General features: G+C 44.9%; 1 protein-coding gene across 3 annotated transcripts in view; it reads right to left on the bottom strand.

The window, feature by feature from the left end:
• Positions 1-17,553, bottom strand: part of SLC38A1 (solute carrier family 38 member 1) — a 42,118-nt gene extending 24,565 nt beyond the window's left edge. For 2 of the 3 annotated variants that reach the window (XR_008822016.1, XM_056339899.1), the window contains exons 1-4: positions 17,260-17,553; positions 8,514-8,725; positions 687-762; positions 20-135 (exon numbers count right to left, since the gene is read on the bottom strand). Coding sequence is in view for 2 of the 3 variants with exons in the window: in XM_056339899.1 (XP_056195874.1) it covers positions 20-135; positions 687-762; positions 8,514-8,632 (311 nt within the window). In the remaining variant the exon portion in view is untranslated. Of the gene's footprint in view, positions 1-19; positions 136-686; positions 763-8,513; positions 8,726-14,753; positions 14,886-17,259 lie in introns of all 3 variants that reach the window. The other variant, XM_056339900.1, reaches the window with a different exon arrangement.

Here is a 17,553-nt window from a genome sequence, read left to right as displayed (position 1 = left end):
TCACCACATGAATACTCACAAGAAAAGGAGAATTCCTGTGTTGGCTAAGGCAAAAGCGAGGCCCAAAATCCCACTGCCCATAATTGCATTGCTGAGGTTGAAGACGGACATCCCCAGCGAAGTAGTTCCTGGGATCTGGAGAAGTAAAGACAGACATGTCAGTGACAGCTTGGAATGGAGCAGGGAAATGCATCTATGCTTCAAACTCCACGTTTGGTGATATATCGGATATGAGTAACTACTGCTATGGAAATGGCTTAATAAAAATTGGTTTGAAAGAGGAAAAAATGTCACTGAACCCTGTCACAGCTACACTCTGATCGCAGTCCTGTAGATTCTGTAAGCTGACAGAACAGTATCAGCAATACATAACTCATACTACACTTCCAGTTTTAAACCCCATCTTTCACTACACCTGTGAAACACCTTAGGCACATGATTCATACATTGTAAGGTCTTCCTGCTTAACACAGGCCAGAGGGATTCCCTTGCGTCAACTCGACCAAAATGCTTCTTTTTTTGGTTGTTTTTTTTTAAAGTGCTGAGCACAGGCAGTTCCTACTGGAACCTGAATTTCAGTTATAATTGTGTGTGTCCAGCACTTTTGAAAACCGTGTCTAAAGGCCCGTCATATACACAACATACAGTTTGTTTTGACAGGGAAAAGAAGAGCAAGAGAGACTTACATATTCATCACATTTCTTCTTCTCCAGGTGGCTGTTTGTGAGACTTCTTCTGCTTTCTCGATCCGAAATAAACTTGCTGAAAGATGTCAGAGTATTTATTTCCAGCAAGTGTTTAGAAAATATGAACACATTAATTCCATGAGCACATACAATTACAAAATATGCAACACATAAAAACTGTATGTGAAAAGAGGTCGAACTCCTAACTACTTCATGAGCTGGATCATGCTTCACTAATACCAGCGTACATTGGGCATCAATAAAGGTAACACTAGCACAAGATCAGAATAAATGTCCATCTACAGAACGGTCTTTTAGGAGGTGTGGTAAAGCAGCAGCACCAATTTTGTGGACAGGAAAGTAACTTGTCTGCACAGACACTAAGAGGAGATACTTCTGGTGTCCTGCAAAGGTGCGTGTGACTGGTACCCCCTGCTCCCAACCTCTGCTCACATGGCTGGCATAACTAACGCCATTCTGTAAGGCAAGCAGCTGTTCTTTGTGACCGAGCAGGTCGTGTATTCATTCTCTTTCCTTCATCATCAGGCCCTGAAGATCCTGTGAACCAAATAGACAAACAAGATTTCTTCTTCCCCTCCCTATCGACCTCAAGGCTCCTGGGTGCCAGCCCAGTTACTCCCTTCCTTGCCAGCCTTGGTCCCAGGCACTGGGCCCACCAAGGTGGTGGTGATGACCACCTGACAGAAGAGGGAAGTGTGACAGCACCCAGAGCACTGTCTGTAAAATCAAACCAGTTACAAGTCCTAAGAGGGGGACTTGGACTGGAGCTGCTGCTGGACAGTGAGAGCTGGGAGCCCCGGCGGCCAGGGACACCCCCACTGTCTTCTGCTCCCTCTGAGGATGGACGGAGCCACTTGCATTCTTTCATATGATTTGAGTCTAGATTATGATTGATATATTGATACAGCAAACCATGTATTAAGATCTGACACAATCTGCACAGGGTCCAGGTGATTAGAAGTCATAAGCTAAGTTGTATTATAAATTCTGTATTATGCTACTTATAGATTGTACTACATTGATTCTGCTTGTAGAAATCCTGTGCCATTCTAATCATAAATTCTGTTCTACACTCATCGTAACACCCTGTTAAGAAAATAAGGCTTTAATTGTACTTATGATTTAGTGCTGCCATCATTCTGCCATGGATCCCTACAAGACCCTGTCTGTCCCCTGTGTCAGGCAACTCTGCGGCACCCACGAAGCCCTAAATGGCCCCTGTAGGGCCCGTATGGCTGGAGCTAAGAGGATGATGATGAGGAGGAGGAGGATGGGGTGCTGCATGCTGCCAGAACTACCCAGACCATCCTGAATCGGGCGACATGCTCTGTTGGTGCACTGTTCTGGGCTACTGGATTTTCATGTAAGTGTCTTTCAAAACTCAGTACTGAATTCACCACACTGCAAAATTAAATGCTTCTGTGCAGGGAAACACAGAATAACCAGCTTTTCTTTCTCTGCGCCCCTTACTTGTTCTGTGTCCCTGATATATCCACATTTAGGGACTTGCCAGAACAAGATTTGCCTCCTGTGGCTGTGTCGGTATCCTTGGGATTTACGACACTTCTGATTTAGATGAGCTGTAATTTTTTCCCTGATTCTCTCTTCAGCAAACATTTTAGTTTGTATAAAGCATTCTTTCAGCTTTTCATCTTTTGAAGGTTTATGCACAATTAAGTCCCTGGCATCTTTGCAAATCCACAGATGGTTCTTAGGCTGTACTGGCTAATGCGTCAGCCATCGTACGTGTTACGTACCCAACCAGGGGCTGTCACCAAGTGTCAGAGATCCTTTTTGCTGTAGGTAAATTAAGGTGCTCTTCTTAGATTAAAACAGACAAACAATATGGTGAACACAGAGCAGTACCGCTGGTCCCTTCCCACAGCTGGGAATGTCTACTGGTCGGGGATGTATAGTTCAAAGTGTGACTCAAGATTGTGCATCATTTGAGTACATCCAGTGGTATTCAGTCTGGCAATATAACTGCGAACTCATAAAGACAGAACTCTTATCAAACTTCCCCACTACCCCAACTGTGGCCCCATTACTAGTGATATATGCTAGCACAGCTTCTAAGCGCCTGCCAAAACTGTGCAGTTCTAATGATGACTTGGCTTCCACAACTGACACACTGAGCTCTGTGTCTTTAAAACTTTGTATACTACATACACACACATTTTGAGTTTATCCCTTAAAACTGGTCATAGCTGGAAAAATGTATGCAGTATTTTTGCTGGTTTTGTTGCAGCTTTGGCTCCTACCCATTGGTCTGCTTTGACTTTCTTTATATCAATAAAAAACAACTATATGTTTATCCTGTATTTTTTAAACTACTAACTTCAGCAACTAATTTGCTGCATAATATAGACACTGTGCCAGGTTTACCAGTCCTAATGCAGTTGGAATAGATGGCTGAACCTCCCCCACTGTTTTAAGAAGCAAAAAGCTATCACTTCTAAGATAGACTGATCCAAAATTAACTTTCCAAAGCTCACCGTGTAGGTATTTCATCCTCGTGGAATAAAATCTCAACCTGATTCAGAGCGTGTGCTTTTTTCTTTTTCATGTCTGTTTAAAGCCCATCTCTTGAATGCAAGCAGCAGAGTGTGAACAGTTTGAAAAAGACATTCCAGCTCTCTCTTGAAACACCCCGCAGGCAATTTGTACAGGCAGGAGCACAGAGAAGAGTTTTGTCTCTTTTGGATTTCTAAGTGCTGCTGGGAACGTCTGTGGACTTTGCCTTCTTCTGTCATTTATGAAGATCATGTGTCATTTTAGATTTTGTCAAGAGTTATGATAGAAGTAACTGGTCTGTTCCCCCCACTTCTCCTCATCCCTCTGCAGCCAGTCCTCCCTTAATAATTACAAACCCCCCAAAATGATTATTATTGCCACCTGGTGTTAAAGTTCAATGAAAATTATTGTTAAAGAACTAACACAGAATAAAGACAACACTTGAGGAATCCTGCTTGAATATAAAGCGACCATGGGACTTTCCATTAGAATACTTTTGACAGAGTAAACAGCTTCTGCAGAACTAGTATCTTCTGTGGCCAACAAACACACTATTTTCTTCTAGGTGGGACCTGTAAGGAAACTAGTCTGATTTGATACATTGACCCGAAGTACTTTCTTTTGCGTTAGTCCTATATTAAAATGGACTGGGCTTGTTGTCCACTATCTCATCTCTCATTACAAGCTGGGCTCCTCATCCACCCTGTGTTTACATCACGCTGCACATTTTTCTCCATTTATGCTGTATGATGTGTATGGGAGGGCTCAGTCAGACATGGAAATGTGGCCATTGGGCTCCCAAATCACAAGGTACGTAGCATTGCACCCAGATTTTATGGGGTGTTTCCCAGCACCTGCTTCCTAGCCCCAGGATGGCTCGTCCAGAAAGCTCAGCAGCAATGCAGTGGTGGGGGATGTGGGTCTGCCTGATCCAGAGGCTGTGCTGCATCTGCTATTGCTGGCAACTTAACCTGCAAGTCCAGACAGGAAGGTTGCCTTGGGACCACACTCAGCAGGTGGTACAGACGTAACTTATGACAGTCTACGTTTTCCATAATGGAATGCATTACTGAACTTATATTAAAAAAAAAAAACAACAAAACTAAAACCAAACCGAAAAACTAGGGAAAAGGTAATCCAATGGATTCAACAGAAACAAATTTCCCCAAGATTTTGCTTTGTATAAACATTTTTTAAATTTTCCTCTATAGCATATGAAAGGGAACATATGTTGGAATACTGGAACTTCTAGTTAAACCGTGACATGCATCTGCTCTGCTTAATAGATGTGCTTAGAAAGCAAGCTATTCATTGTCATAGAATGTTGTATATTTGACCTTTACAAATATGATATGAATGAAGTGAAATGACTGTTTACTCCAGCCTCTCCCATCCCTCCCAAGGACTAGAGGCCACTGTGACAGGTGCTGTGGAAATGCGCAGTAGGACTGTCTGTGCCATCAAAGCCTTCTGACTCCCTGACAAGCATGAAATCCGTTTATGCTGTTTGTTGTCTCCATTTCAAATGCTTTACTCATCATTAAAAGTCATAACCTGTTCTTATATGTTTCTGCTTTCCTGTTGAGTTTCCTACATCACAGCTGAGTATGAACAGCTTATACAAACCTTTTCAGACACATTAATAAAATACCCTGGCCAAAAAATAATCAGCTCATCCTTGTGATGCCTGAAGACTCACGGTTGGCTTGGAAAGAATTTCTTCGTCTAATTCTTTTCATGGTCTGATTCAGTGCTAAGTAGAAACTTAGTCTTATTGATAAAGTGTTTTTAAAAGGACCATGTTTAACCATGGTTTCCAAATACAATTTCTTAAAGGACTTAAATGAGAAACGTTTGATTAAGATGATATCCCTGAGCTAACCATTTTGGCTAAGCAGTTAGCCAAAAAACATTTAGCCGTCTGAGATCTGTTTAAGCATAATTAAATTAAAGTGGTATTTGACAATGCCTTTAACATTTGTTAGGGAAAGCTAGTTTTGCCAAGATGACAGAACTTTATCCTTAGGCAGCTTCTTAAACAGAGCACTAACTTCAGCAACAGCAAAGATTTCCAGGGCAGGCAGGAACAAGAAATGCAGAAGAAACCTTGGTCTGACTTACACTATGAAACTGGGACCAGGTCTGGGTATATCTACCAACAACTTTGTTGACTGAGCAAGGGGTGCTGATAACTAATTAGTAGCTGTAAACCAAGGCAGCCATTCAGCCGTCTGCTTCCTGAGAGCATTGTCATAGTTACAGATAAGGAGTAGGTCATCTAAATACTGGTTTACAGTTATGTGCAGAGATGGCAAAATTTTATAGCCAGGACACATCGTTAAAAGTCACCAAATCCACATCCAGATTTGATGCAAGTCTCTTTACTGACATTCCAAAAAGAAATTCAACATCTGCATACAAAGAAAATCAATACAATACAAAAACCTCCCAATACAGCCCCTTCCAAACAACATCCCCTCCCTACATACAACTACATACATGATTGCATATTTAGGTTCAGAAAAGGCTGGAATTCCAAAGGAAACTAGAGAATTTTTTTACCAGATCAAGAAATATTTGGAGTTTACAACCAGATCTGGAAACAGTTGTGTGGAGAAACTTTCTCCAAAAGACCCTTAAAAACTCTGCTCTAGATTAAGCTTGAAAAATTATGCACTGGAAGAAAAAAGTGTTTAAATTAAATACAGAGTGCAAAATCAAACAGGTTGAAAATGAAAAAAAGTTAGTTGAAAATTACAGATCTAATCTAAAGCTCAAGTGAAATCAACATAAAAAATTCCACTGATTTTGATGGACTTTGGAGTTTCACAAGGCCTTGCGCCATGTGCCAGGCAGCACAAAATATGTTATTCCGTACGCCTGTTCCCCTCTATTCCATGGAGACAGGGCGTTTGCCAAAATAGTTATAGAAAGGGAATTACCACATCCTTTCAGGCTGTATTTGGCATGGGGTACAGAGCAGGGGCTGCCCACCTGCTCATCACCTGCATCGGCATGGAGGTGCTGGCTCAGGGCAGTAGCCATGGGTGACTCAGCCACAGCCTCAGCCCCAGGGGTTGCTGATGGGGCTGCACCAGTGCCGCAGTTGCTGCGGCCGCTGGAAGCTGTGGTCAGCATGAGCTGCCTTGAAACTCATTTTACACATGGAGGGGAACACGAACACACTGGGATATGTAGGGCAAAATACTCATGTAAGTAGCTGTGCTGTGAGTGCCCCAGCAAGAGGGATACTTGACAACTGTAATGGGCTACATCCTACAACCAAATGATACTCTGCAGAGGAAAAAAGTTAACCAGAAAGGAATGGAAAACTGTGGAATATGTAGATCAGACCTAAAAGCCAGAACAGTAATCAGAAATTCTGCCTCTGAGTTTGTGACACTCTTTCCTTGCCCCACTTTCCTTCTTCCCTTTGCAGGCAATCTGGATCCGACCCAGACCTTGCCACGCTTACTATGCCCTGACTCCACAAGCACACTGTGACCACAGGGGATCAGGCACATAGGCACTCTCCATAAACTTTCACTAAAAGATGAAGTGCTAACAGGGTTTTCCCCCTGTAACAGTTACTGGTGGCACCAGCCAAAGTGCTGGGGAGGCACAGCCAGCCTCGTACAGCCACTCCTTCTCTCGAGGATATAAATCCTCAGCAGGCTCCAGGGAGCAAATTTACCACTGTCAGCCCCTGAGCTCCTTGCCTTATGAAGTAAGCCAGCAGGAAAGCAAGCAGGTTCATACTAGAACTGTTTTGGTTTGGCAAGTTGGAAGGTTTTTTTCCTTGCTCTTGCCTTTTCTTCCTTTTTTTTTTTTTTTTTTTAACAGAAGTGGTTTGTGTTTCATTTTGGCACTTTCCATCAAAGCAGTTGCATCAGAAAATTCCTGACCAGCTCTAATCTTCCTCAGTGCAGCTGTGCTGCGGTCGCACCACTACACGGTGCAGCTGGCGACCGCCCCGGGACTTCCCGGGGTGGGGGGGGGGGGGGGGGGGGCGGTGTGTGTCAGGCTGGCACCCTCTTGCCAGGGGGCTTGTCCATGCCACCAGCCACGGCCCCCCACTCAGTCCCAGGGTATGGCTGGCTGGTTTTGCTACATGCATTGTATGGCCAATGCCAGGTCCTTATTCCCGCACCCGCTGCCAAGCTCCCTGGCTGCTCACACAGCTGTGAGAGCCACACAACTCTACCTCACTTGGGGAAAAACAGCTCTTAATGTTGTTTTTACACTAGAAAGTGAGTTTCTCTGGGTAGGCAAAGAAGCTGCTGCTAAAAGGAAGAAAGGGCAAGAGAAGAGGTTTTTAAGGACCATAAACACAGGTGGCAGCAGCCCAGCAGTAAAGGAGCAGGATGATGTGCCGGCAGAAGCTTCCCAGCAGCACCAGTGCCGGGCAGGGCTGGATCCCTGCACAGGCACTGGATGGCTGGTGTGCTCCACCTTGGTTTGCAATATTTGAACAGGAAGTTTGATCAAAAAGCAGCTTCTTGTTTTACAGCTCACAAAACCCAAACAGGGCCTGTCAGTAGGTCTTTTCTGTAAATAGGACAGCTCAGCACCTGTTGGAGGCTGGTAGGAAGGCCTGAAGAACCACTCTCAGGTGGAACAGACTGCTCTTTGGAAATGACTGCACAGCTTATAGCAAAAGCCTACAGCCTAATAATAAACAAACCCAGTAACTTTCACCAATATTGATAAATAGATGCATTTTTTTAACTTCACATGAGATAGGCTTAAGTGTCTCTTTTACCATCTTCCTGCCATCCCTGCCTCAGGGAGCACGAGCCACTGCCCAGTTTATCTTGCCGAATTGCGAACGTAGACTGACACTACCTTTGCTGTCAACCATGCCAGCTGTAAACCCCCACAGGCTTGGATGCATGGAGGTGGCCAGCGAAGTTAAAACTGTCATATCAGAGATCAAAGGTCAACAAAGACATTTGCCCCAAGTGATGCCATTGGTCTAATTGTATTAATTATTATTACTTCTTTGCTGTGTGCAAGCAGACATTTCAAAATGTTGGCTTTTTGCTACATTATATGTTTGTGCATTTTATTAGACTGATTTGAAAGATTCAAAACGATGAATAAATTGCCGCTGTTTGCTTTATCCGCTGTTGCAGCCTATGCCCGACAGATGTCACATATGAAATTCAAATTACATCTTCAAATGGAGCATGACTTGATAATGAATAATTCAAGACATATACTGAAAATTAGAATGCTGTTTTTAAACAGTGTGTTTCTTAGCACAGGCAGCATCAGTGGAAAAATACTTACCTATTTATCTGGCCATTTTCCACCTCTGTGAAATCATTTGAATCATTGCTGATGTTATCATCTTCAGGGACAGTCATATTCTGCAATTCAGTCAGTTCTAATCCAGCTTTGAAAGGCATCTTGGGTGAGGAACTGTACCTATCCAAGTGTTTCTCCAGACACTAACGTTTGGTTGGTATCTGTGAGTAAACTGCAGCCACGCTGCCAGCAACCTAAATAAAAGAAAAGAAAAAAACCCAAGATGTATACCACCAACAGCAGTCGATATCATCAGAAAAAAACAGTGAAACTTGGGCAAGAGAGACTGTCCTTAACCAACCAATTTTGTAGCGTTAGAAGGACCTCAGGTTATAAACCTAAACACACTGCAGAACAGTAGTAACCTTATATGCCTTAATGCGATCAGCTTCACTAACCTTACAAATTTACCCGGTGCGGCAACCAAATGCTGAAGACAGCATCTGTATTTATAAATTAGCAAGCAAACCAATCCTACTTGTTTCAGGAAAAAAAGATTAACCACCTGCAAATTAAGGAATAAAAATTATTTGCTTGTCCAAGTCCCATTTCGATATTCAGCATTCATCTTCTGTATGTTCTCCTTTCCGTCTTAAAACTAAAAAATACATTGTGTCCATGCTGTTGCTAAGTGGATAGAACAGAGGGATATTTATCCCAGTACTCTGTTCTACTACTATCTGTATTCCAGGTATTTGAATATGTTAAGGTTTTTTGGTAAAGAGGATGTGCAGAGGATGCTTTGTGTATTGTTAAACTTACTCTGAGCAAGGACAGAAACAGACAAAAACAAATCCCTACGCTCATGTATCACGGGAAGAAAGAGTAATGTATATCTTGTGTCAAGCAGTTATTATCTAGAGATCAGGTGATCTCTCCTCTGATAGATGTGTTGCATAAAAGCACCAAGAATAACACCAAAGGCAGATCAGACAAGTCTGCTACAGTGACATATTTCCTCATCAGCAATGCAAATCAGCTGAAAGACCAACATTTTCCAGAGTCTGACCACTCTCAGCTAAGCCACAACTCCAGCGTGGCGCTGAGGCAACAGGATGTTATTCACAAACAAGTCCCTGCACCACAGCTCTCTGAATTCCCATTTTGTGAATGAATTTCCTGCAGTATTGCCAAACAACTATTCACCATGGGGTATGTGATGAACACATAGATGCCAGATTAATTTGGGGATATTTTTTAAATTCCCAGGGCTACCTCAAACACATCAAACTGCTCACATGCAACCAAAGAAGCAGGAACATCCCCAGATCTTGCAGGGCACTATGTTGAGGTAGAAGGACATAGCTCACTTGTTCAGTTACGACATCTGCCTGTTTCAAATCAAGTTTACAGGACCAAATATTTCTGATTTATACCATATCCCCACCACGCCGAAAAGGGTTTTGCAAATGACCAGTTTTCTCCCTATAAATACCTTCTCAGAAACGTAGTTTTAAAGTTTACATGTGCTCTTAACATTTCCTCAAGAGCTCAAACTGTCCAAATTTCAGGTGCAAAGTCTAAAGGCTAGCCTCGAGGCTTGCAGTGGGGCAGGGTCTGCTTTTTCCTACTGAAGGAGCAACTAAGCACGTGGTTATGGTGGCAGAGAGGGCCTGGTACAGTCTGGTGCGAGGGCGGTGTTGGGGGGATGTGAGCTGGGTCCTTTTCAACTCCTCTACAGAAGAGATTTCCACTACAGATACCAGGGGAGCGACCGGGTATTAAAACGTTGGCATGATAAAAAGAATAAATGGATTGAGGCTGCTGATACATGAATGCAGACTGGCAAGCAGAGGGTGGTTTTAGCAGTGACGTTCTGGAACAGTCTTCCCAGTGGCTGCGGGGATAAAATAGTCTACCTATTTTGGAAAAGAAGCACGATCTTTTTATAAAAGGATAAAGCCACAGGAGATGGTGACTGCTGAGGTGGCAAGGACCAAGCCCGCTGAATCCTGGAGCTTCTTGTGACCATGAGTTCCTAAAATAAACAATTCCTTAACAGACCTGACAACCTCTATACTGAGATCTGTATCCCCTGACATTTAGAAAACCTGTGGAAAGGTTCGTCTGAAATTCAAGCACAGAAGCTTCCCTTTGGGTGCCGTTTTGCATCATTGTCTCCCAGGAGGATTTTCAGAACTGCCTTGACATTGCCTGCGCTTAATAAATTCCCCATTAAGTGTTCCAAAAGCAGAGGCTGAAATTAGCACTCCTGTGAGGTAAACTGTGTGCTGGAGAGCAGACTTCACAGCTCACTGATGTGCAGCTCCTGCTTCGCTCTTCTGCCCCTCAGTAGCTGAAATGCTGCAGGGCCGGACTGGCAGGAACGTGGCTCGTTGGTTTATTTACAAGGAATCTTTGCAGTGCAAAAGTGACAAGCTTTTTCTGTCCTAAACAAAACTCTGATTCTATGGAGACTTGATTGAGTGATGGTGGAGCAAAATCTTGGTGCAAGCAGTGCCAGCTAAAGCACCAGCAATCACTTCAGTGGGTTCCAGGTTTCAGGCAGGCTCCTGACAGCAGGCAAATCTTTGAATCTGCCTCAGGTTCTTGCTAGATTAAGCGATTTACTAAAAGAACCCCACTAAAACAAAACTCTGAAACCAAAAAAGTGTTGAATGAAATAATGCGTTGCACTTCCAAGTATGAAAAAAACTGATCTCAGTGCCAAAACACGAGGAGGGTGAAGGGAGAGCGGTGGGCCTGGGGATCAAAACTTTCACTGTCATGGCATGAACTCACTGCAGGTCTTTGGCAAAGGATAACCAACTTGTCCTTAGCACCTCCAGCTGTAAAATGAAGATGTTAATAGCGACAATAACACTCAGTTTGTGACATACTTGCAGATTCAGAGAGAAAGGGTGATAGAAATGTGATACCTGGAAAAAAACACTATGTAAATGGAAATTTTTTTGCAAAGATCACTTTACCTTAGATATATTCAGAGCAAACCCTCTGCTATTGTTAAACACTCTAAGCACCCTCCACAGTCAGTGGAGTACAGGTTGTCACATGAATTTCACCCCCAAATCACCTACTTTAAATTTCAAGTTCACGGATGAGACAAATCATAGTCTAAATAAAATCACAATCCTAAAGGACAGGGTTCATGTCGACCAGCTTTATTCCCTACAAGTCAAGTGCTCATTCCAGGCTCATCACTTGGCCTCGTCTACAGCAGAGACAGGTGCTGCCGGAGGGCAATCCATCTTGCCCCACAGGAGGGGTCTGCAGCCACGCTGAGCTGCCCCTTGCAAATGTAATAGCTTTGCTCCTAAAGAGAGCTCCAACGTTGGGACAGCTGAGCTAAGCAGGTTGCCACCTCAGGTGTAGGTGCCACTAATGCTGTGTGAAGAAAATCAATAAATTGCTTCAACTAATAAAAATTCAGCATATGTTGATGCTGAGCTATAACGGAAGCCAGCATGGTAATATTTGTATTTTTAAGGCCTTTTCATTCAAGAAATGTCATGATGTAAATGCAAATAGAAATGCTATGCTGGCAAAAGTTCCTAGACTTTCAACTTTCACGTTGAAAGGCAGCAAATAATCATCTGAAGAGCGACTGCAGCGATCCCAATAGCTTCCAGTCACTATGCTACTCTGCCCAACCTTAAACCTCCCAAAAAGAGAATTTCCAGAGACCTGCCATCAAACCTCTCTCTCCAGACACATGCAGAGTAAATCAAGATGAAGAAGTAAGAATTTTGCTCTTGCTTCAAACTTTTCTACTCAGATGGACAAACACTCCTTGAAGCAGGAATCACCCCGAGAAAAAAACAGGAAAGAGCTAATGACCCTTCCAAAGGAACCTCAAAGGTCTGTGTTTGGTGGCTGATCCAGCCTCTCCATTTAGTAGAAAAAACACTGCTCTGGCCTAGGAGCCTGTCTTTCTCTTTAAACATCCCATGACATGTCTTGTAAAACCCATTATGGATAATTTATTCACTGTGTGCTCCTTGCAGAATATGGGAAAGATTACAACTGGTCATGGACTTCAGAAGGAGGACTGTGAGATGACACAAGAAGATAAAATGAGTTTATTTTTCTCAAGGACACTGAGACCTTCACAAGCCATTAAAGCACATTCCAAGAAGTGAGGTCATTTTCTCTGTTGCCTTCAGAAACATAAAAAATAAATAAAAATATCCCTGCCACTCCAGTTTTCTGGACTGTGAAATTTCACAACAGCAGTAATGGGCTTAAAATGTTTGTATTGGAAAAAACATGGTAATACAGACAACCAAACTTTATTACTTCTGCTGGCTCCAGTATGAATCCTTTCTGGGCAGTACCTGGAAGAGGTGTAATCTCAGAAAACACTTTGCTAGAAGTTGTGTTTTTAACAGTAACATCATCCCTCCTGGTGGTAATGGTGATGGCTTAATTCACAGGCTGGTTTTTTTCATATCCTGTAAATGACATATTTGAAAAAGTGCCATCTTAAGACACATGGCTGCCCAAAAGCTGAGTATGTGAGAGGTGTTTGGGACATCATCTTGCTCACCTCTGGGTATGTTTTTTTGTCACATGCCCTTGCACACACACTCACCCTCACCGGGCACTCCATTCACTGCACACTTCCCACAGTCAAATGGTCTTGGGAATGGCAAATATCCAAGACATGCTAAGCAATTTTAATTATGGAATTCAAAATAATTTGCTTAAAAGCTGAAATATGACTCAACTTTCTTCTTAAAAGGAGTTTTGCCAAAACTGCTCTTGGTCGGTTACGAATCATCAGAATCCAGTGCTTGAGTTTCACACAAGCTGTTTTTACTCCTTCATAGTCTGAGATGTGATACATTTTTCTTTGCTTATACTTTTGAAAGTTGTTTCAAAGAGCAATATGACCAGTAAGACACCATGGACATAAATAATGAAACACTGAGCGTGAAACTCTTGTGTATGGACTATTCACGTAAATGACAAAAAGCAATAATAGGCTTTATATATAACAGTATCACATTGGGAGGGGAAGCAACTATCTCCTCTTTGTTCAGCATTAGTGACACCTGACATGTAGAACACAAAGCTCCTGATTTACCCCTCGTCTACAGGAAGGACAAAACGGAAATATTAGAGAAGAGCCACCGAGATAACAAAGAGCTTGGAAATTAAAGACTGACTCACATCCACTGAGCAAACATCTGCAGTGCTTGAGATGTCATCACCTCCAGCTCCTCTGTTCTGCCCCTCTGCAGCAGGCTGCAGCCGCAGGAGCAGTGCAAGGAAGTGAGTTTGCCAGTGACCAACCCCCATGGGCTTGAGGGCACTCCAGAGAACCACTGTGGTGCCAGCACGAACCCGTCCTGCCCATCGGCAATGCTGCCAGGCCAAGGGCAGTGCAGCAGCCGAAGGCCTTCCAGCGCTGCAGCTGTTTGCTTGGTAGCTGCAAGCCACTACCTTTCCTTTCCAGGCTCCCTCTCACACAGCCCTAGTGGCGTGAGGGATGGGAACAGTTAAAAAGCGAGGTGGGGGGGAAACCAACAAATGACAAAAGTCTTGAGGAGGAAACTCAGAAAAGAACGTGATGAGCACAAACATGGATTCTCAGCCTTTCTCTTGATACTGTGTGACCTTGCGCTGCAACAGGACAGGAAAACATTCCTGCTCTGCCCCATCACTCTCCACACTGCCCTTCCGTGCTGCCATGAAGAAAGGGAAGACAGTCCCAAATTCAGTCTCGACAGGCTACTCAGCTGATCAAAGGCAGGCAAATAAGAAATCATAAAATCCCAGTCTGATTCACCCAGTGATTCATTACTTTAGGCAAAACACTTAAAGATGAGCCATAAAGGAAAATGGTTTTAAGTACATTTTTGTTTTGAGCCCTTCCCAGTCAATTTAGGGAAGGCATTTGGCAGAGGAATATACTCACATTTTTTCCTAATTATATTTCTCTGTGAAATCCTCTCAACAGTCTCGGTTTTGCTGAAGAGATCCCAGAACGCACCACCACAAATGAACTCTTCCACAGAAAGTGGAAGCGCTGTATGAGTGGGGCTTGATGGGTAACAGCAACAAAACATACTGCCCAGGTATATTTATAAGGGCTAAACAGCAGCTCTGAAATTCTGATTTAAAATAAATTTCGTACTATACAAGCAAGAACCCTTTGCTTAAGTTCATACACAACTCACTTTTCCTTCTGCCCCAGTTTACAAGTAATTTCTTTGCCTCAGTTTTCTTGACTGTAAGAGACGCAGATGATATATTTACCTGATAAGCTCACACAAATATGAGCATTAACTGCAAAAGGGCCGTAAAACACTTTCAACATGAAAAAGCTGCCATTTTCCCCAAGAGTGGCCACTCAAACTTGGATTGAATTGCAGTCATAACAATAAGTACCTATCAGAAAGGAAACTGAATTCAGGGTTACAGTATTTAAATATTCCTACCAGATGTCATTTGCCTTCACAATACAAACTTTAAATTGGTGGTTACTGTCAGGCTATGTGCTAAGCCTGTTTCTACAGAAATGAGCAAGCTGAGAAAAAGACAGGGGAGAGCACAGGAGGAAGAAGCCTGGCTTCTGCTCAGTCACCACTCTTCCCTTGGTAAAGAACAAACCCCCAAACCAGAAAACTCCAATGAAATGTAGGACAGAGACCCACAATGAGCAGCCCGCAAACGGACCAGCTGAGAGAGCCGTGCCTCCCCTTCCATCCTTTAAAACCCTTGTAAAAAGCAGGATTTGGAGATGAAGGACAATTGATCTTCCATGTTCTACAGCACTCTGCAGAAAGCCTCGAACTCGGGGGATAATCCTCTGCACAGGGATATGTGGAGCTGTGGCGCTCGCTGCCAACACGTCTCCCATTCTCACGCAGCCTGGAGAGCCCAGTTGGTCCAACTACAGCATAAACAGTCTCAAGTGACAAACCAGAGGATGCTGCAGTGTGCTTCAGTGAAGTGCCCTCTCTATGGTGCCTCTTAAACAGAAAAAAAAACCACCTTCCAAAAAGGCAAAGTCAAATAGGAGTCATTCAGTATGACAGTGAAGCAGATTCCATTTTAGTCAGTGAATTTCCACCGAGCCATAGCAGAAGGCCTCTGCTCACAAGCAATATGGCAATTCCTAGATTTCAGGCAGGTTTTGCCTGTTGATTTCAGCGCAATTGCGGCATGGGCTCCAAGCCTGAAAAGGGCAGTTATAGATACCCTGTATCCTTCAGCAACAGATGGAATTTCCTTTTAGAGGCTTTTTAAACAAAGTTGGTGCTTTGGTGGCAAATGAAGTAAAAGCTAGACAGAAGGATGCTCTTTCCTTCTCCCTTTAGCTGTTTTTACTTCCAACCTAAGACTATTAGACTCGGATTCTCTCTCTCTCTTTTTTTTTTTTGTTTTTCCTTCCAGAATCTATTTATTTTACCAATCAACAAGGATCTTTTTCTAATACTTGACTTTCGTAACAATGGCCAGTACATGTTATTTTGCCTTTCAAGCACGTGTAAAAGCCAAACAAACCTAAAGGCCAATGAAGCCCCACAAAGCACAGGTTACTATGTTACTCTCACTTGGAACACAGGTTAGTAGAAATGCCCCAGGGCTGTCCGTGGGACGCTGAATGGCCTAAGAACCAGTGGCGAGTTCGGCTGGTGGCACAGGCAGACTTGAGCGTCGTCTTCGATAAAACCAGCTGCCAAACACGGGTTTTTTTTCAGTCCTTCCAATGTCACATAAACAAAGCACGCAGTTTACACCTCTCTTCCTCTCCTCTTCCACAAGGAGATACATCCTAGCTACAGGTTGCATTACAAACTCTGAAAAACAATGGCACTAACCTCTGCCATTGGAGCAAGCTGGACGTGTACACACGTGAGCAAACGCACAGACAGGCATCCAAATGTGCCGTTTTGTTCTCGCCTTTGGCTCACTAAAACCGAGCAGCTTAGCTGTTACTATGTATTTACGGGCAAACGCACACATACACCCGGACACGGACACACACACGCGTGCGCGCCGTGGGCCCAGCCTGCATTTTCTGAATACCGCAAAACTTCCACCGACCCCATGGCAGCGCTGGACTGAAGCGAACGGCAAGCGCGTCTCCCAGCAAGGCAGGGCCAAACCCGCGGCCGCGCATCTTGCGGGGGCTGCGGCACACGCGGCCCAGCCGCGCAGCTCCAGACATCACGTTTGCTTGGGGGAAACATTTTTTTTTTTTTTTTTTTTTTTGGCGCGGCCAGTGAAAGCTCGTAGCTGCCGACTGCCGGGTCTGTTGGGTTTTTTTTGTTTGTGTGTTTGGTTTTTTTCCAGGCACGCCGCCGCGGCTGGCTAGGGCAGCATCCTGGCCGCCAGCCGCCCCGGCCCGGCAGCGCGCCGCCGCCGAGGGGAGATGCCGCATGGCCGGCCCGGCCCCCCGCCCCGCCGCAGCGCGACCGCCGCGCTCCCAGTCCCCATCCCCTCCCCGCCGCGCTCCCCGTCCCCATCCCCTCCCCGCCGCGCTCCCCGTCCCCATCCCCTCCCCGCCGCGCTCCCGTCCCCATCCCCATGCCCATCCCCGTCCCCATCCCCTCCCCGCCGCGCCGCGCGCGATCTTGGGGTTCGAAATCGGCAGCGCCCGGGGCGAGGAGGCACGTTTTGGGGTGGGGGGTGTTTGCCGCGCACACGGCTCAGACAAAGCGCGGCCCGCGGCGGGCTCCGGCCCCGCGGCGCGGAGACAAAGGCTGCGCGGGGAGCCGGGTCCCCGTCCCCCCCGATTGCATCAGCTGCTGCCTACCTTCCCGAGGAGCCCGGGTATCCCCTGAGGAATAATCCACCCTCTCCGGCGGGAGCTGGCCGGAGCACCCCCGCAAACAATTAGTGATAATAATAAAATGAAATAAAAATTTAAGTAAAAGAGGCGAGGACGGGGGGGAAATCAAATCGGCGAACCGAAGACAGCGAGGCAGACGCCGCTCGCCCTGCCGCCGCGGGTGTGTGCATGTGGAGGTGGGCGGGCAGCGGGAGCGCGCGGGCGCGCCGCCGGGGCCGGGGCCGAGCTGCCAGGTGCTGCGGGACGCGGAGCCCTGCG

The sequence above is a fragment of the Falco biarmicus genome, chromosome 5 (assembly GCF_023638135.1).
Source record: "Falco biarmicus isolate bFalBia1 chromosome 5, bFalBia1.pri, whole genome shotgun sequence".
In the NCBI taxonomy this organism is placed as follows: Eukaryota; Metazoa; Chordata; class Aves; order Falconiformes; family Falconidae; genus Falco; species Falco biarmicus.
This window is presented reverse-complemented; position numbering and strand designations above follow the sequence as displayed.